This window comes from Phyllobates terribilis, unplaced genomic scaffold (assembly GCF_046119375.1).
Source record: "Phyllobates terribilis strain yellow unplaced genomic scaffold, ASM4611937v1 Scaffold_109__1_contigs__length_5621821, whole genome shotgun sequence".
Lineage (NCBI taxonomy): Eukaryota > Metazoa > Chordata > Amphibia > Anura > Dendrobatidae > Phyllobates > Phyllobates terribilis.
This window is the reverse complement of record NW_027362869.1, coordinates 5,571,915-5,592,925: the sequence shown is the minus strand read 5'-3', so window position 1 is coordinate 5,592,925 and position 21,011 is coordinate 5,571,915. Positions and strand designations below refer to the sequence as shown.

The following is a 21,011-nucleotide window of genomic DNA, read 5'->3' as shown; positions in this document are numbered from 1 at the left end:
TGATGTGCAAACTGCAAACATAACATGAAAAGATGAGAACACTTTCAACAAAACAATTAACACAAGTATTGAAACTGTATATAAAAAATATCATGGAAAACCATATTTCATTCTGTTCGTGAGCATGACAGAAAACGTGCTGTGTGGGTGCGTGTGCACGAGACCCCTAAAATATCTGCCCATGCAAAAGCATACATATATATACATATAGAAGCCAAGCCCTCCCTCCCTGAAGAGCAAAGATAACAGATAATTGGTAAATGTGTGATAAAAGAATAAAAAATGGAAACGCATTTGAGACCTCAAACAATACCTACCTCACTAAAGATGCCTGATATGTTCAAAGCAGAGTCACAGCTGGAGAACGCTACAATGATCCGCAAAAATCAGCACTAGTCCAATGAACGGATATTAACAGCCCGGAGAACTCTGGTAAGATCTGCAATCAAGCACGAGGTCAGAAACAAAGGACGGAATCGCTATTCTGTTGCCTTCTTTATGCGCGGCCGGAAATGAGAACGCTGTAGCGACCACCAATCGGGGACGAGGGGCGCAGAAAAGTCCAATTTATGCACGCCTACGTGCCTCAGTTCTGAATCGCTGGACGAGGTCGTTGGCTAGGTGTCAAATACAGCGATGCACACTGCCCAGCGGGAGTGCAACGACCCAGGAATGGTCCAGGAAGCTTTGTAGCGATCAACGATCTCACAGCAGGGGCCTGATCGTTGCTACCTGTCAAACGTAGCGAGATCGCTAGCGATGTCTCTATTGCGTCACAAAACCCGTGACGTATCAACGATCTCGCTAGCGATCTCGTTATGTGTGACAGGGCCTTTACCTGTGAAACAAGATTAAGAACATACATAGAAAACAAACAAACAACCATTAGGCAAACACAATACAGATTCATCACAATGGGATGATTACTTGATTAATGGCTTGCAAACAATTATTTAAACCCTTAACTTTGAGCTCATTGTCTAAACCACGTGGATTTTAATTACATATTGGCCATATCAATGTATACACAGAATTAATAGCTGTTGAGAGAAATAACCAGTTTCATCTATGGACACAGTACTGTATATGACCTGTTGATGAAACACATTGGTTAGTCTCCTTGCTCTGATAAATGGTCTCAAGTCTAAAAAGAAACAGACATAATTAGAATACAAATTCAAACCAAACACAAAACATTATTTTATCTGGTCCATTATCCGTATGCTATTGATTCACATCTACTATGACAGTCAAAGTCTCTCCTTGTCTACCCAACCATATTGGCACATTGGGTTGTGCTATTTAGCAGCAGGGGTAGGGCAATCTGTGACCAACTCCAAAATAGCCAGAATGGTAGAGTTGCCCATGGATCAATCACAGGGATATTAGCACCTTCCTTTTGTTGTCTATAATACGGCGTATCCTGCTCTCTTCCTGTGTTGTCCTTATTAGCATTTGGGCTCCGCATTGTATGTGCTTCTGGTGCAGGTGTAGCAGGGTCAGCTTCTATGTTACCTATCTCCTCACATGTCTCTATGAACTGTGTTATTAGAGGTAGATTCTTCCTCATCAGACTCAATACTATCAATCCCCTGGTGAAACGAATGGATATTTGGTTCTGGGTACATGTAAGGTGTATTACAATACCGTTTAATATGTCCAGGCCTCCCACATCCATAACAATACCTAACATATCCTCTTCTCCTAGGTCTATGTACAGCAGATATATTTGTGGATGTCTCATACTGCTCCTTAAACTCATTACACCAGTCCCTAAGTATATTCACAAAGTTTCCATAGGAGCTGCTATTCCTTAGAGCGACCCTTGTGGTGTAATCTACATTACAATGATTTGCCATTGAATACAGGAAATTAGCATCATCCTGAGACATATCCAGACAGTTATAAACTGTCCTATACAAGGCCAGATAGTCATTACAGAAGAGCAATGGATCATCATATCTCCTGAATCTGGTCATTGCTAGAACATTTTCACCTGTAGTGTCCCGTCCACCTATGACACGTTGCAATTCCTTCCTTCTTAACTCTGCACCTTTACAATTATCACTCATATGTGCAGATGAAAGCTGTGCTACAAGTGGCCCTGGAAGCCAAGCTTGGAACAGAGACCAAGCATTCTTATTGTTCAGACTATACTGTTGGACCACAGCCTCAAATCTATTAGACAGAAGGACTGGAGAAATATGTGAGTCAAACTTACCAAGAAGTTGACACAGATGAAGCTTTTCAGAAATGGTGAGTAGAGATGAGCGTTGTTCTACTCGAACTGTTCGCCAATCTCAAATTCGAGCTGTTTTGGGCGGTGTTCGAGCCGGTCGGCGAACACGAACAATTTGAGAAAAATTCAGCTGTTCGAGGTTATGTTCGATAACTGTTCGTGCACCAAAATCATAACTGGATTTTTTCTCAGTAATGATGAAAATTAATGTTAATACGCAGTTTGAGTGTACAGCGGGGCGGGGGGAGGGGCAGGGGATGGATCTCTGCAGGAACAATGAAGATCTCCATTTTTTTTTCTCTTTCCCGCATTTGCAGTGGGGAGGTGCAATCTCTCAGCCTATCAGCAGCGCACACACGGAGCGAAGTGCTTTTTTTCACACAAGCAAGGGCATGTGTGATTGGCAGTGTATGTCACATGTCCTTGCCCTATAAGACCAAGCCATTTTCCCCGTCGCCACCATTTTCTCACTGCTGCAGCTGCGTGTTAGACGGCACCGCTGTTGCTGTGTGCGCTATACCTTGTTAAATTTCAAGCCAATTTTCGCACAAATATACAGATAGCTTGGGAGTAGGGAATAGTTGTGATTGCAGTCCTTTTAAGGACTAGGTTACAGCATTTCCTACGACTTTTATCAAGCAGGTCTGTGCTCTTAAATAGATAGATTGTGGGAGTAAAGACTAATTGTAATTGGAGTCCTTTTCAGGACTAGGTTACATCAGTTCCTATCAGTTTTTGCCAGGCAGGTCTGTGCCAGTGCTGTGCAAGTTTTTTTCACAGAATTTGGCTGAATGTAGCAAAGCTAATCCTTTTTGGCCTATTGCAGAGTGTGTTAGTCAGTGGAGTAGCCTATCTGTGTTGCAAGATATACCACCTGTGTATAGAATACCAATTTTTTTACTGCACCTAGTGAAGTAAAATCTTTTGGGCATAGCATCATTCTATTAGTCCATCTATACTGACCTCCATCAGGTTGCAAACTGAATATAATTTTTTTCTGCATCTAGCTCTGAAAAAATATTTGGGCTTCTAGCAGTGTGTGGGACTTGGTCTATTAGTCCATCTATACTGACCTCCATCAGGTTGCAAATTAAAAATAATTTTTTTCTTCATTTAGCTCTGAAAAAATATTTGGGCTTCTAGCAGTGTGTGGGACTTGTTCTATTAGTCCATCTATACTGACCTCCATCAGGTTGCAAATTAAAAATAATTTTTTTCTTCATTTAGCTCTGAAAAAATATTTGGGCTTCTAGCAGTGTGTGGGACTTGTTCTATTAGTCCTTCTATACTGACCTCCAGCAGGTTGCAAATTGAATATAATTTTTTTCTGCATCTAGCTCTGAAAAAATATTTGGGCTTCTAGCGGTGTGTGGGACTTGGTCTATTAGTCCATCTATACTGACCTCCATCAGGTTGCAAATTAAAAATAATTTTTTTCTGCATCTAACCCAGCCAATAGTTTTGGCCTAATACCACAGTTTGGCCACTCAGCTCTGCTCGGTTACCATCCATTGTTTTTTTGTGCAAACAACTCCAGAGTTGTGAATTAGTTAACCACCAAAATGAGTGGAAAAAGGCCTGCTGCTGGTGGAAAGGGGAATAGGCGTGTTGGGAAGGGGAAAAAAGGTTGTGTCCGTGGGGTAGGTGCAGAAGAAAGACCATCTTCCAGCCAAACTAAAATGTCTACTTCTTTTAGCGGACAATGTGATAAGATCCCTTTCTTACGGCCACGCCAATCGCTACAAATTCCAGATGAGGCACAAAAACAGCAGGTGCTTCAATGGATATCAAGTGCTCCTTTAAGTGGGCTCTCCTCCACATCAACTTCAACATCACAAATACTCCAGTCCTCAAAGGTGTCACCCAAATCGCACTTGCTTCCTCACAGCTCCCAAATCTCCAGCTGCCCGTCTGAGTATGAGGTAGAACAGATGGTTGAGTCTGCAGAGCTGTTTACTCATACTATAGCCTGGGAATCAGAGGTCGACTCCAGCGCTTCTGTGAATCCAGACGAGGAAATGATCTGCACTGATGCCCAGAATCTTTATGAGTCGGATCCAGGACCAGACGCAGAAGGTTCTGACCATAATGTAGACCCTCATTCCCAAACTGTAACTCCTGTTGGTGGAGACAATGAGGAAGACGATGATAAGACTCAAATACCTGATTGGAGCGACAACTTTAGTTTTTTGTCAGGGCAGGAACAGGTTGGCTCTGAGGACGACGGGTGTGATAACGCACAGGGTGATGATGATGAGGTCGGAGATCCCACTTACTGTCAACCCACAGTCAGCCAAGAGATGAGGTCAGCAGAGGAGGTGGAGGAAGATGCTAGTGACGACGAGGTCAGGTTGCGCCTTCCTGGACAGAGACGTAGTACTGGAAGCACGTCAACAACTGCATCCTCAAACACAACTCTGCCTCTCACCACAAGTCGTGGTGGCTCTTCAGGTCGCATGGGTGCTAAGCCTTGCATAGCCTGGGCATTTTTTCAGATCGATAAAGATGACCCAACTCGTGTTATCTGTAACATTTGTCAGCAAAAGCTAAGTAGAGGCCAAAAAATACATAGTTTGAGTACTTCATGCATGAACCGGCACATGGACATGAAGCATAAGTTGCAGTGGGAAGCTCAGTGTGCTACAATGCGGCCTAGCCGGCCGGGCCAACCACCGTCTGCCATATCTTGTGCATCCGCGGCCTCTTCATCCTCTGTGACTGGGGGGACAGCGTTCACACCTGTTTTGGGGCGCAGACCTGCCACCTCTTTACCCGCAACAGCCAGCGTGATTGGCAGGTCATCATTTTCTTTGGAGGTGGTAACACCAGCTGGTCTTGAGCGCTGTCCGACATCGATAGCACCACCTTTGGATCAAGGCAACCTAACATGTCCACCTGCATCTTCCTCACAGACCGGCAGTTTGCCGGGGACACCCTTATCAACCCCGTCTAAGCACAATAGCCAGCCCTCGGTCCCTCAGATGTGGACAAGTAAAAGACCATTTCCTCCTAGCCATGAGAAAGCTAAGAGGTTGAATTTCACCATCTGCAAGCTCTTGGCTACAGAAATGCTGCCTTTCCGCCTGGTGGACACAGAGGATTTTCGAGACCTTATGTCCGTCGCAGTGCCCCAGTACCAGATGCCCAGTCGGCACTACTTCTCAAAGAAAGGTGTGCCTGCGCTCCACCAGCATGTCGCACACAACATCACCGCTTCTTTGAGAAACTCTGTGTGTGACAGGGTGCATTTCACCACAGACACTTGGACGAGTAGGCATGGACAGGGGCGTTACATGTCGCTGACTGGGCACTGGGTAACTATGGTGACAGCAGGACAAGGGGCTGCTGTCCAAGTCTTGCCGTCCCCACGAGTTGTGCGTCAATCCTCTTTATGTCAAAGTTCCTCCACTGCTTCTGCCTCCTCAACCTCCTCTCGGTCTTCCACCTGCACCCAAAGCCTGTCTGGTCATGCCACAAGCTTTCTAACTGCGCAGAAGGGATCCTGCACACCTCCTTACTATGCTGGCAGTAGGGCTCAACGTCATCAGGCGGTTTTTACATTGAAATGTCTGGGAAATGTGAGTCACACAGCTGAGGAGTTGTGGTCAGCTCTGGAGAACCAATTTCATGAATGGTTGTCTCCACTGGACCTGAAACCAGGGAAGGCCGTGTGCGACAATGCTGCAAACCTGGGTGCGGCCCTTCGCCGGGGCAATGTCACACACGTGCCTTGTATGGCTCACGTGTTGAACCTGGTTGTCCAGCAATTTTTAGCCCACTATCCCAGACTAGATGGCCTTCTGCAGAGGGCACGGTCGCTGTGTGCTCACGTCCGCCGTTCGCATCCCGCAGCTCAGCGACTTACATCTCTACAGAAGTCGTTGGGCCTGCCACTTCACCGGCTAAAATGCGATGTGCCTACCCGGTGGAATTCAACTCTGCACATGTTGCAGCGACTGTGGCAGCACCGACAAGCCCTGGTGCAATACGTTCTGACGTATAGCCTGGGCCAACGAGATTCAGAGGTGGGGCAAATCACGCTGGAGGAGTGGTCTCAGATCAGGGACCTATGCACCCTTCTGCAGTTTTGAAATGGCGACGAAGATGTTTAGTGCTGACGATGCCATTATCAGCATGACTATTCCGGTGATTTACATGCTGGAGCACATGTTAAACAGAATTCGGAGTCAGGTGGTGGCACAAGAGGAGGTGGAGGAAGTAGAGGAGGAGGAGTTGTATGCGGAAGGGCTAACATCTGCAAGGTCCAGACGGTCGGCAGCACCAAGGCGGCAGGCATGTGAGGGTGGGGGAGATGATTTTACCAGGGCGCATGGTAGCAGCCAAACTAGTGAGGAAGGTGCAGGAGCCCAGGAAGAAGTGGAGGACGAACTGATGGAAGACTCATCAGATGAGGGAGACCTTGATCACATTTCTGTTGTGCGAGGTTGGGGGGAGAGGACAGAGGAAGGAAGCATGATTGTTACCTCGCCACCAACACAACAGGGACTTGGTGCTCCTGGATGCGCAACACACATGAGTGCCTTCTTGCTGCACTACCTGCAACATGACCCTCGAATTGTGAGAATTAGAAATAATCCTGTCTACTGGGTTGCCACACTGTTAGATCCCCGGTACAAAAGTAAATTTGCAGAAATTATTCCTGCCATAGAAAGGGATGCACGCATGCAGGAGTATCAGCAGAGACTGTTGCAGAATCTTACATGTGCTTTTCCACAAAATACCAGTGGTGCACGTAGTGAATCTCACAGTTCCAACTTGCCAACCGTGGGACCGTCAAGTGTTCAGCACTCAAACCGTAACAGAACCACAGTATCTGGTGGCAACATCAATTTTGCGGAATCATTTCACCACTTTTTTAGCCCATCCTTTGCAAGGCCACAGGAGACAAGAAGTCTGACACATAGTCAACGCCTAGAGACGATGGTACAGGAGTATCTCCAAGTAAACATTGAAGCCACGACTGTGTCACTGGACCCTTGCTCTTTTTGGGCTTCCAATCTGGATAAATGGCCGGAGCTAGCCACTTACGCCTTGGAGATCTTGTCATGCCCCGCAGCCAGCGTTCTGTCTGAACGTGTGTTCAGCGCTGCTGGTGGTGTGCTGACAGATAAGCGCACGCGGCTCTCCACTGATAATGTAGACAGACTCACGTTCATAAAGATGAACAAATCATGGATCCGAAACGACTTTTCTACCCCTGTGTCATCCTGGGGAGAGTAAAAGCTTGATGATTGGTTAAAATCACCCTACCAACCGTTTTAAGCTTTCAAATTACTAATCATGTTTATCTGTATCTTGACTGGAAAATAATTTGGGCTTTGTAGCAGTGTGCAGCACTGATCCTATTAGGCCATCTATAATAAGCTTCACCAGATTTAAAATTAAAAATAATTTTTAGCTGCATCTAGCCCGGAAAATAATTTTGGGGCTCCGAGATGCGCAAGACACATAAGTGCCTTCTTGCTGCACTACCTGCAGCATGACCCTCATATTGTCAGAATTCGAAGTAATCATGACTACTGGGTTGCCACACTCTTAGATCCCCCAAACTTTTCGATCAACCTTTTCATTTTAATAAAGACCAAAAAAATGGTCATTTTTGAAATTATAAGCATTAGCAGGTTGTTAGAAACTGAAATCAAACAGTTTTCAACTCAAAACTTTATTCTAGGTGATGTTACATTTTCACATAGGACCCCTTGTTCGAAAGGAGCTTCTGAACTCTCTCGTCCATTGAATTTGTCAGGTTTTGGATGGTTTCTGCTTCAATTGTTTTGCATGAGGACAGAATACCCTCCCAGAGCTGTTGCTTAGATGTGAACTGCCTCCCGCCATCATAGACACTCCTTTTAATGATGCTCCAAAGGTTCTGAATGGGGTAGAGGTCAGGGGAGCATGGGGGTCACACCATAAGTTTGTCCCCTTTTATGCCCATATCAGCCAGAGATGCAGATGTTTTATGTGCAGCATGAGATGGTGCATTATCATGCAGAAAAATGATCTTGCTGTGAAATACACGGTTCTTCTTCTTGAACCATGGCAGGAAGTGCTGTTTGAGAAAATCCACATACATTATGGAGTTCATCTTTAGCGCCTTCAGGGATCCTAAAGGGGCCGACAATCTCTCTCCCCATGATTCCAGCCCAAAACACTACTCCACCTCCTCCTTGTTGGCGCTGTAGCCGTGTTTGCGTGGGGTGTCCATCAACCAGCCATCCTCCACTCCATTCATCTGGACCATAGAGCGCTGCACAGCACTCATCCGTGAACAAAACAGTTTTGAAATCAGTCTTCATGTAATGTTTGGCCCACTGGAGCCGTTTCTGCTTGTGTGAAGTGGATAGGGGAGGTCGACAGGATGGCGTATGCACAGCTGCAAACCTCTGAAGGACCCTGCATCTTGTTGTTCGGGGGACGTTGGAGGCACAAGCAGCTTCAAAAACTTGTCTGCTGCTATGACAAGGCTTTTTTGCCGCTGCTCTTTCAACCTGACGTAATTGCCTGTAGGAAAGAGTCCTCAATTTGCCCTTATCAGCACGCACACGTGTGTACTGTGAATCAGCTACATACTTCTTGATTGCCAAGACACTTCATCCTGATCATCGCACAATGTTGATTGTAGTCATGCCTTGACCTAAACACTCCACAATTTGTTGCTTCTCAGCAGCCGACACATCCTTTTTCTTTCCCATTTTGGCAGAAAATGTAGGCTGCTTAATAATGTGAGAGAGCCTTCTTAAGTAGTCTTGCCTTTCATTGGACACACCTGCCAAACTAATTAGCACAGGTGTCTGCAATTGCTTACAGTGATATAAAGAGCCCTGACACACATCACCATCAATGAGTTTAACTGACAAACAAACAAATTCTTCCCTTATCACTCCTAAACACTTTTTGCATAATAATTTGGAACGCGGTGTACATGTGTTTTTCCACAAAACACCAGTGGTTCACGTAGTGAATCTTACAGTTCTAACTTGCCAACCGTGGTCTGTATGGAATTGTTCAATAAAGGGCCCAAAATTAAGATAACATAGATGGGAGAGGTCTCTATGAATAGGAATTCCTAAGTATTTGATACCCTGTGAGGGCCAGGCAAAGGGAAAGTTGGACTGGATGGAATCCTATATGGATTTAGGGAGGGAGACATCGAGGGCCTCAGACTTCGCTGCATTGATTTTAAAATTTTACCATGTAACAAAGTGATCTATTTCAGCCATAACAGCAGGGATGGATATATGTGATTGAGTGATATATACTAGGACATCATCAGCAAATAGAGAGCACTTGTACTCGGTGCCTCCCACCTCAATCCACCTAATATTGGGGTTATGGCGAATTGATAAGAGCAGGTGCTCCGTCACTAGGATGTATAAGAGAGGGGACAGAGGACATCCCTGCCTTGTCCCATTGGTGATTGTGAAAGGTGATGAAAATGTTCTGACGCACCCCCTGGGCCTTGGGACACCCGGAGCCGGACCCTTTTTGGTGGATGCTGGTGGTTGTAGTCTTCGTGGCGGCGATCCGGTTCCGTGGCTCAGGGCGGTCAAACCAGTGGCGGAACTATTTATGTGGTTTTGATGTTTAAATGTCCGACTACGCCACCCGTGGATTGCGGTCAGAGTGAACCGCCGCTACAGGGCAGACCGCTAAGGCTGGTGTTGTGGGTGCAGCAGAGCGTAGCATAACTCCCCACGGGAGGAGTATAGCCTCAGGGCAGTGTATGCGGAGGATGGGGGTGATGGTGCAGGGCAGCAGCAGTAACGACACGGAGTCAGTGATGCAGTTCAGGGCCTTTACTCACAGTTCTTATTATCCAGACCACGTCTGCAGGTAACGGCTGCTCACGTCGTACTGTGCTCACCAGGTGAGGGGCTCAGACAACTCCCAGATAACTTTGGAGCGCTTCACAGGACCCCCTTTGTGTGTCCTTTGTCTGGCCTCTCTTACCAACACTTCTGTCCGGCTGCCTCGGGCCTCCTCTTGGTAAACTTGGCGCCAGTTTCCCTGACCCTATGTGGTGCCTTCCTAGCGGGTGGAGCAAGGGGCTGCGCCACATAAAATGTCAGAGCCTCCGGTTTCTAGCTGAGGGTCGTTTCCTGCCTCCACTAGTTCGGGGACCGGTCTCCCCCTTTGGCCTGACCCCTCCACGCAGGTGGATTCGGGCGTGCGGTGGCGACTCGCCCGTCCGCACCCCTGGGATCCCTTCATTCCTCGTTCCTGGAGCCTTCTCCGCTCCTCTTCCTTCCTTCTCCCTCTTGCAGGCCTGGGCCTCTGTTACTAGGCCCGCCTCCGGAGCAGAGCTCATGCAGAGCCCCTGCTCCCTGCCACTTCTGCTCAGACTTCTCTGCACTGAACTAAGATGGTGCCCACCTTTTATACTCCCTTCTCAATGCACCCAGGAACTGCTTCCTCCCTGCTCCTGCACTGCAGGGTTCCCCTTCCTCAGTGTTCCCTCCCCCCACTCCAGCCAGGGACAGGGACTGTCGTGCCCATCTCCGGGGCATATTGGTCGCCCTGCCCCACGGCAATGTGGTGTAATGCATGCAGGTGTCGGGTCCTGATCCACACTCCATCCTTATCTGAGAGTGAGATATCACACCTCTGGGTGAGGTGCAATACGTCTGTAGCAACCGAGCCCTCGGTGCTACAGTTCCATTTATCTTCAGCCTAGGTGACGTATTGTGATACAGGGCCGTGATTTTGGCTATAAAAGGGTCCCCTAGACCCCTACCCCAAGCTTTTTAAGAGAATCATATATGGCGTGCCAGGAGACTCTATGGAATGCTTTCTCAGCATCCGACGAGAGTATCTACTTACAAAATTTTAACTGCATCTAGCCCAGGAAATACTTTGTGCCTAGTAGCAGTGTCTGCTAGTCAGCGGATTATCCCGGCTGTTAAGCAAGCTACACCACCTGTAGTTTGGACACTTAATTTTTTCAAAGGAAATGCTTCGGGACCACGGGATACTCAGTGAAGAGCATCAGGAGGCACCCCAAGGCATAGGGGCTGGGACTGGCACTAGGATGCCTTGCGGTGGACAGCCGAGCTCGATCCTTATAAAAGCTTTTTAACTGCAGCAGCTTTAGTGGACGCTACTGGAGCTGGAATTACGCGGCTGCTGGCATGAGACTTGCCCTCCAATAGATCCTTGTAAATGGATTTAAAGTGTATTCATTCAAATTAGAGGGACAATTTAAATTAAAAAGCTTAGAGATGCCTCCACCACAGGGGGGCTCTCTCGACCCACCAGCGGACAGGCACCAGTATTGGGAGAGGGGGGCTGGCCGTCAGGGTTCACCGCGGCTCTGGCACAAACCCGGCGACACGGAGGTGGCACGGGCAGGAGCGGACTGGCCGTGTCGGCTTCTCACTTTTTGGATTTTAGAAGGGCATGACATGCCTATATCTGTGTCTCCCCCTCCTTTTACTCCTCCACCTCTTTTATTTTCGCATGACTATATGTACTTGTCACTTTTCCATGTGTTAGTTATGTCTTCTGAGCAGTTTGTCAGCTTTTGGACACCTTTGAAGGTGTTTTCTATGTGTTTCTATGTGTTTTTGTTTGCCTGCCATTGGTTTTAACGGTGTTCGACGAACAGTTCGGCGAACACACGGGTGTTCGACGAACCGAACTCGAACACTACGGGGGTGGCTCAACACTAATGGTGAGCAATGGGGCCCCATCAATCAATGGAGCACTACCCCTGATATCCCTTGTATCCTCATTAGAAAGAGTACAGACATTCAGTCTCAAGACTGCATTTCTTTGATGTAAGAGACTGTATATGTTGCTCTTTGTTATGCAGTTGACACTTAACTTCACCCAATTGTCTCTCCAGTGTTGCAATTAACTTCTCCATTTGACTATTTTTCAGTTCTAAAGAGAAAACCTGATTTGCATGTGAAGTGACACTCAATCTGCACTCCTTCAATTGTTCTTCCAACTTCTCATTTCTCACAGCTAATTCATCCACATGTGAACGTAAACCGTCCATTTCACTAGTTGTACTATCAGAAATTTCAATAACAGAATCACTAATTTTGTCTATATCCTCCTTGATTTGTAACCTTTGCTTCCACCAACTTGCTTCTTTCATTTCACTCAATTCCTTCATCTTAAGCAACACTGAAATCTCATTACTTAACTTTTCCTTTTTCGATTTCTTACTGAGAATTTTATTATTTAACTTATTATTATAGATCTTACATTGTGATACCAAGTCCTTGTATTGGACTTCTAAAGATTTATCTGCACTGACATGGTAAATTGCCGATGCATACTTCACATGCTTTTCCACAAATTCCATTTTCAGCAAACTGTAAACACAAACAAAATTAAAACTGAAGGACTAGACCTTACACTAGGAACTTCCCAAAGGTCTAAATTTTTCACTACTTCCACACACACAATTCCAATCTGATTCTGATATAAACTATTCTATCAAACACAAATGATATTTCACTTTTAACAAAACACAATACTTGATACACAGCAACACCAAAATCATTAGGATCAGCATACAAAAAAGTTTACAAGGAAATTCTTAACTCACCAGTGTTTCCTTTTCATCCAAGATCTAGACTCCTTAGTTCTTTGATATCCACTCCTTTTCCAAATGTAGACTAAAGCAGATTCATTTATTGCAGATTCTCTGTGGAATTTAATCACAGTCCCATCCAGGGTGCCATTATGTAGAATCTGCTGAGTTTTTGGGGTGCCAGTTATTATTAATTAACAAGAGCTACTGGATCTTTAAAATGGGATTTATTACAAATAGTATCTTTACAATAACATACATAAGGGAAACCTAACTAAGGGACAAGGGAACAATGTAAGGGAAAGGGTAAAAGGAGAGGATGGTAGAAGATGGGAAGTGGGAAGAAGCAGAAGAAGAATGATAATAACTAGTTTGATGTGCTACCTTTATATCAGTTACACAGTCAGACATGGCCCATACATTGCCCATCCCTGTAACACCTCCAAATAATGGTACCATCCAATCAGGTCACAGTCTTTGAAGCATTTACATGGCTGCTGATGTAGACACTCTTCTGAAGGTGGCGCTCTTAGGTTTAGAATGGGTAAGAGTATCAGAGGTCATACATGATTGCAGTGGTCTTCCTCTTCCTGCTGATGGCATCTGGTATATAGCCAAAAGGTCTTTGTATCAAGTGGCCTGAGGACAGGTTCAACTGCATTTTGCTTGGAAATAAGAGGTCAACTTGAAGAACAATGGTTTGTAATCCCAACACCACAGGGGTTATGTACCTTTGAAGAGGCCAGACAAGATGTCCATCTGGCATGTAGGTGCTCTCTTTACTCTATCACTAGAACAAAAGGCACCACACCACAGGACACACAATGTCTTCCTGCCTCACAGGTTTTATGACTCCACAGCACATGGTCAATCTCTTTGATATAGTCCTTTGATGAACTTTAGTGCTATACAGGATTTGTGGATCAAATTGTGAGTTCAGTCATTCATATTACACGTACAATAGATATTGTCCATGTTGGGTTCCAACATACGGCCACATGAGCTACGCATTAAGCATATACACATTATACGGCCACATGACCTACGCATTATACGGCCACATGACCTACGCATTATACATATACACATTATACGGCCACATGAGCTACGCATTATACGGCCACATGAGCTACGCATTATACGGCCACATGACCTACGCATTATACGGCCACATGAGCTACGCATTATACGGCCACATGAGCTACGCATTATACGGCCACATGAGCTACGCATTATACGGACACATGAGCTACGCATTATACGGACACATGAGCTACGCATTATACGGACACATGACCTACACATTATACGGCCACATGAGCTACGCATTATACGGCCACATGAGCTACGCATTATACGGCCACATGAGCTACGCATTATACGGCCACATGAGCTACGCATTATACGGCAACATGAGCTATGCATTATACGGACACATGACCTACACATTATACGGCCACATGACCTACGCATTAGACGGACACATGACCTACGCATTATACGGACACATGAGCTATGCATTATACATATACACATTACACGGCCACATGACCTACGCATTATACGGCCACATGACCTACGCATTATACGGCCACATGAGCTACGCATTATACGGCCACATGAGCTACGCATTATACGGCAACATGAGCTACGCATTATACAGCAACATGAGCTACGCATTATACGGACACATGACCTACGCATTATACGGACACATGACCTACGCATTATACGGACACATGAGCTACACATTATACATATACACATTATACGGCCACATGACCTACGCACTATACATATACACATTATACGGACACATGAGCTACGCATTATACATATACACATTATACGGACACATGAGCTACGCATTATACATATAAACATTATACGGCCACATGAGCTACGCATTATACATATACACATTATACGGCCACATGAGCTACGCATTATACGGACACATGACCTATACATTATACGGCCACATGACCTAAGCATTATACATATACACATTATACGGACACATGAGCTACGCATTATACGGACACATGACCTACGCATTATACATATACACATTATACGGCCACATGAGCTACGCATTATACATATACACATTATACATATACACATTATACGGCCACATGAGCTACGCATTATACATATACACATTATACGGCCACATGACCTACGCATTATACATATACACATTATACGGCCACATGACCTACGCATTATACGGCCACATGAGCTACGCATTATACATATACACATTATACGGCCACATGAGCTACACATTATACGGCCACATGAGCTACGCATTATACGGACACATGAGCTACACATTATACGGCCACATGACCTAAGCATTATACGGACACATGAGCTACGCATTATACGGACACATGACCTACGCATTATACATATACACATTATACGGCCACATGAGCTACGCATTATACGGCCACATGAGCTACGCATTATACGGACACATGACCTACGCATTATACGAACACATGAGCTACGCATTATACATATACACATTATACGGACACATGAGCTACGCATTATACATATACACATTATACGGCCACATGACCTACGCATTATACATATACACATTATACGGCCACAGGAGCTACGCATTATACATATACACATTATACGGACACATGACCTACGCATTATACATATACACATTATACGGACACATGACCTACGCATTATACATCTACGCATTATACGGACACATGAGCTACGCATTATACATATACACATTATACGGACACGAGCTACGCATTATACGGACACATGACCTACACATTATACGGCCACATGACCTAAGCATTATACATATACACATTATACGGACACATGAGCTACGCATTATACGGACACATGACCTACGCATTATACATATACACATTATACGAACACATGAGCTACGCATTATACATATACACAATATACGGCCACATGAGCTACGCATTATACATATACACATTATACGGCCACATGACCTACGCATTATACATATACACATTATACGGCCACATGACCTACGCATTATACGGCCACATGAGCTACGCATTATACATATACACATTATACGGCCACATGAGCTACGCATTATACGGCCACATGAGCTACGCATTATACATATACACATTATACGGACACATGACCTACGCATTATACATATACACATTATACGGCCACATGAGCTACGCATTATACGGCCACATGACCTACACATTATACGGCCACATGACCTACACATTATACATATACACATTATATGGACACATGAGCTACGCATTATACATATACACATTATGCGGACACATGAGCTACGCATTATACGGCCACATGAGCTACGCATTATACGGACACATGACCTACACATTATACGGTCACATGACCTAAGCATTATACATATACACATTATACGGCCACATGAGCTACGCATTATACATATACACATTATACGGCCACATGAGCTACGCATTATACATATACACATTATACGAACACATGAGCTACGCATTATACATATACACATTATACGGACACATGACCTACGCAGTATACGGACACATGAGCTACGCATAAACACATTATACAGAGACAGAATCTGTTAGCACATTATACAAATACATTACCTATATACACATGACTAATATATATATATATATATATATATATATATATATATATATATATATATAACTACACACATTATACTGGGACATGACATATACATACTTACTCTCTTCATCAGCATGTATCCAGTGGCAGCAGTGGGGGATTCCTGACCTTGGAAATCAGCAGTAGGAGCAGCTTGTACACCCTGTCAGCCCTGCACACACTCCCCGTCACGACTGCTGAGCTGTCTAACATTACAGGAGGTGGGGGATGGGTTGCTGTGCAGGCACAGAGGAGAGAGTTGTGATCTCTATCCCCTCTCCCTAAAGCCGGTGGCTATATTCCCTGACAGACCTGGCCTGAGGCCTCATTAACCTCCTTCCTCCCAACATATACTCCTCCTAGGTGGCGCTGTGCAATTGCTCTGCACATGGATCCTCTTCTCTGACTTGCCAGAAGGACAAGCAGGGAGAGAAGCACATCCACTGCACGCAGGGGAGCCTGAACCCTGCCTGTTGTGTGGTGCGTGCACTCGCACTTATGATCCAGGCCCCAGATCTAAGTGCATAGTGACGCCCCTGACTGGGCCTGATTGGTGGAGCAGCAGCACATGAAGCAGAGCAGGGCTCGGACAGCACTTGCGGCCCTGCACAGATGCCGGGGAAGTGGCCCGGGCCCCGAAGGGCAGTGGGCCCCCCTGATGGTCCAGGGCCCCGGCACTTGCCCGGGTACGCCGGGTGCTGACGCCGGGCCTGGGTTCAAGAATACACACAGCTGCTTAAAAGCAAAATACTCCAGATGTGTTCGAGAACACACATAGCTGCTTAAAAGGAAAATACTCCCACAGATGTGTTCAAGAATACACACAGCTGCTTAAAAGCAAAATACTCCACCAAATATGTGTTCGAGAATACACACAGCTGCTTAAAAGCAAAATACTCCACCAGATATGGGTTCAAGCTTACACATAGCTGCTTAAAAGCAAAATACTCCACCAAATATGTGTTCAAGAATACACACAGCTGCTTAAAGGTAAAATACTCCACCAGATATGGGTTCAAGAATACACATAGCTGCTTAAAAGGAAAATACTCCCACAGATATGGGTTCAAGAATACACACAGCTGCTTAAAGGCAAAATACTCCCACAGATATGTGTTCAAGAAAACACGCTACTGCTTAAAAGCAAAATACTTCTACTGATATGGGTTCTAGAATACACACAGCTGCTTAAAGGCAAAATACTCCCAAAGATATGTGTTCAAGAATAGATACAGCTGCATAAAGGCAAAATACTCCACCAGATATGGGTTCAAGAAAACACACAGCTGCTTAAAGGCAAAATACTCCATCAGATATAGGTTCAAGAATACACACAGCTGCTTAAAAGCAAAATACTGCACCAGATATGGGTTCAAGATTACACATAGCTGCTTAAAGGCAAAATACTCCCACAGATATGGGTTCAAGAACACACACAGCTGCTTAAAAGCAAAATACTCCATCAGATATGGGTTCAAGAATACACACAGCTGCTTAAAGGCAAAATACTCCCACAGATATGGGTTCAAGAATACTCACAGCTGCTGAAAGGCAAAATACTCCACCAGATATGTGTTCAAGAATACACACAGCTGCTGAAAGGCAAAATACTCCATCAGATATGGGTTCAAGAATACACACAGCTGCTGAAAGGCAAAATACTCCCACAGATATGGGTTCAAGAATACACACGACGGCTTAAAGGCAAAATACTCCCACAGATATGGGTTCAAGAATACACACATCTACTTAAAGACCGGGATCGCCGAACGGTTTGACAGTTTACTGGGTGGGGCTGGCGAAGACCCAGCGGTCATGGTCCACATCGGCACCAATGACAAAGTGAGTGGTAGATGGAGGGTCCTTAAAAATGATTTCAGGGACCTAGGTAGGAAGCTTAGGGCAAGGACCTCCAAGGTAGTTTTCTCAGAAATACTACCAATCCCGCGAGCCACACAGGAGCGCCAACGGGAAGTTAGCGAGGTGAATAAGTGGCTAAAGAGTTGGTGCAAGGCAGAAGGGTTTGGGTTCATGGAGAACTGGGCCGACTTTGCGGTCGGCTACAGGCTCTACCGTAGGGACGGGCTGCACCTCAATGAGGAGGGTGCAGCGGTGCTGGGGAAGAAGATGGCTAATAGGTTGGAGGAGTTTTTAAACTAGAGACGGGGGGGGGGAACCAAGGAAATAGTTGGGATGTGAGGCAAGCAAGGGGGAAGGGGAGAAGTGAATATAATGAGGGTGGAAAGGAGGGTGGGGATAGTACAGTTAGATCGGTAGAGAAGAATAGGATGCTAAATAACCCCAAAGTTTTATCTTGCATGCTGACCAACGCAAGAAGCCTGACCAATAAGGCGGATGAGCTGCGGGCGCTTATATCGGAGGAGAGGTATGACATCGTAGGTATAACAGAGACTAGGCTAGACTATAGCTACGACTGGGCGGTAAATTTATTAGATTATAGTTTATTTAGAAGGGACCGGAAACAGGGAAAAGGCGGAGGAGTCTGCTTATATGTAAAGTCATGTCTAAAACCCAGACTAAGGGAAGATATAGGAGAGGGAGAAGAGGGGGTCGAGTCCATGTGGGTAGAGATAGAGGGGGCAAAAAATAATAATAAAATATTACTGGGGGTCTGCTATAAGCCATCAAATATAACAGAGGAGAATGAGAATCTGCTATTAGGACAAATAGACAAAGTAGCTAAACATAATGAAGTGATTGTAATGGGGGATTTCAACTACCCGGATATTGACTGGGAAACAGAAACCTGTAGGTCTCAGAAATGAAAAAGGTTCTTGACAAATATTAAGGATAATTATCTCTCCCAACTAGTGCAGGAACCAACGAGAGGGAAGGCCGTGTTGGACTTAATATTGACTAATAGGCCTGATAGAATAACTGAGGTACAGATAGGGGGGCACCTAGGTAATAGCGATCATAATATTATCGACTTCAAAATGCCCTTCAGTAGGGTTATCAATAAGGGAACAACAAAAACATCAAACTTTAGGAGGGCGAAGTTTGATCAGCTGATAGAAAACCTTCAACTTATTGACTGGGACAAAGTACTTAATCAATAGAATACGAATAGTAAATGGGAAACCTTCAAAAGAATTCTGAATACTCAGTGCGAGAGGTATATACCGTATGGGAATAAAAGGGCCAGAAATAAGAGGAAACCAATATGGTTGAACAAGAACGTAAAAGGGGCGTTAAATAGCAAAAAAGAGGCATTCAAGAGATTAAAACAGGAAAACAGTAAGGAGGCACTAATGTGTTACAAGGAAAAAACGAGAACCTGTAAAAAACAAATAAAAATAGCGAAGGAGGAAACAGAGAAACGTATTGCTAGGGAAAGTAGTTCAAATCCCAAACTGTTCTTTACGTATATAAATAGTAAAAGGATTAAATCGGATAATATTGGACCGATAAAAAGTGAAGAAGGCAAAATCATAGAGAAAGATGAGGATAAAGCTAATCTATTAAATAATTTTTTTTCGACAACTTTCACAAAGGAAATAGAACTAACAGGAGAAATGAGAAGTGACAAGCTTAATCCTTCACTAAGTATGACAAATCTAACCCAAGTTGAGGTACAGAAACGCCTCAGTAACATTAAAATAAACAAATCACCAGGACCTGATGGCATACACCCACGGGTACTAAGGGAACTAAGTAATGTGATAGACAGACCGTTATATCTTATATTTAAGGACTCTGTTGAGACTGGGTCTGTACCACTTGATTGGCGACAGGCGAATGTAGTGCCAATATTCAAAAAGTGAGCGAAAAGTGACGCCGGAAACTATCGGCCGGTGAGTCTGACGTCCGTTGTGGGCAAAATTTTTGAAAGCTTCATTAAAGAGGCAATTACGGAGCATCTTGATGCTAATAATCTTTTAATCCCGAACCAACATGGATTCATGAGGAATCGCTCCTGCCAAACAAACCTGATTGACTTCTACGAGGAGGTTAGCTCTCGAGTAGATCAGGGGGAACCAGTGGATGTCGTGTATCTCGACTTCTCAAAAGCGTTCGATAGCGTGCCACATAATAGGTTGGTATACAAAATGAGAATGATGGGGCTGGGGGAAAATGTCTGCAAGCGGGTAGCTAACTGGCTAAAGGATAGAAGGCAGAGGGTGGCTATAAATGGAATATACTCAGATTGGGTAAGCGTCACTAGTGGGGTACCACAGGGGTCTGTACTAGGCCCAATGTTATTTAATATCTTTATTAACGACATAGTCAACAGGATAAATAGTAAAATATCAATATTTGCAGATGACACAAAGTTATGTAAAACAATTAATACAAAAGAGGACAGTGCAGACCTACAGAGGGATTTGGATAAGCTGTGTAGGTGGAGCATTAAATGGCAAATGAGGTTTAACGAGGAGAAATGTAAGGTCATACATATGGGAAGGAAAAATGGAAGTCACCAGTACTCACTGAATGGGAAATCATTGGGGAATTCAGAGATGGAGAAGGACTTGGGCATCTTGATTGATAGCAAACTAAATTGGA

At 44.8% G+C, this 21,011-nt stretch overlaps 1 protein-coding gene across 1 annotated transcript; it reads right to left on the bottom strand.

Moving 5' to 3' along the window:
• Positions 1-1,213: 1,213 nt before the first annotated feature.
• LOC141201376 (posterior protein-like) lies at positions 1,214-12,642 on the bottom strand. The gene is made up of 2 exons (XM_073663376.1): positions 12,008-12,642; positions 1,214-2,269 (listed from the first exon to the last, which is right to left on the bottom strand). Exons 1-2 carry the CDS (start codon positions 12,570-12,572, stop codon positions 1,524-1,526), a joined length of 1,311 nt encoding a protein of 436 aa, XP_073519477.1. The 5' UTR covers positions 12,573-12,642; the 3' UTR covers positions 1,214-1,523.
• Between the last annotated feature and the right edge of the window lie 8,369 nt (positions 12,643-21,011).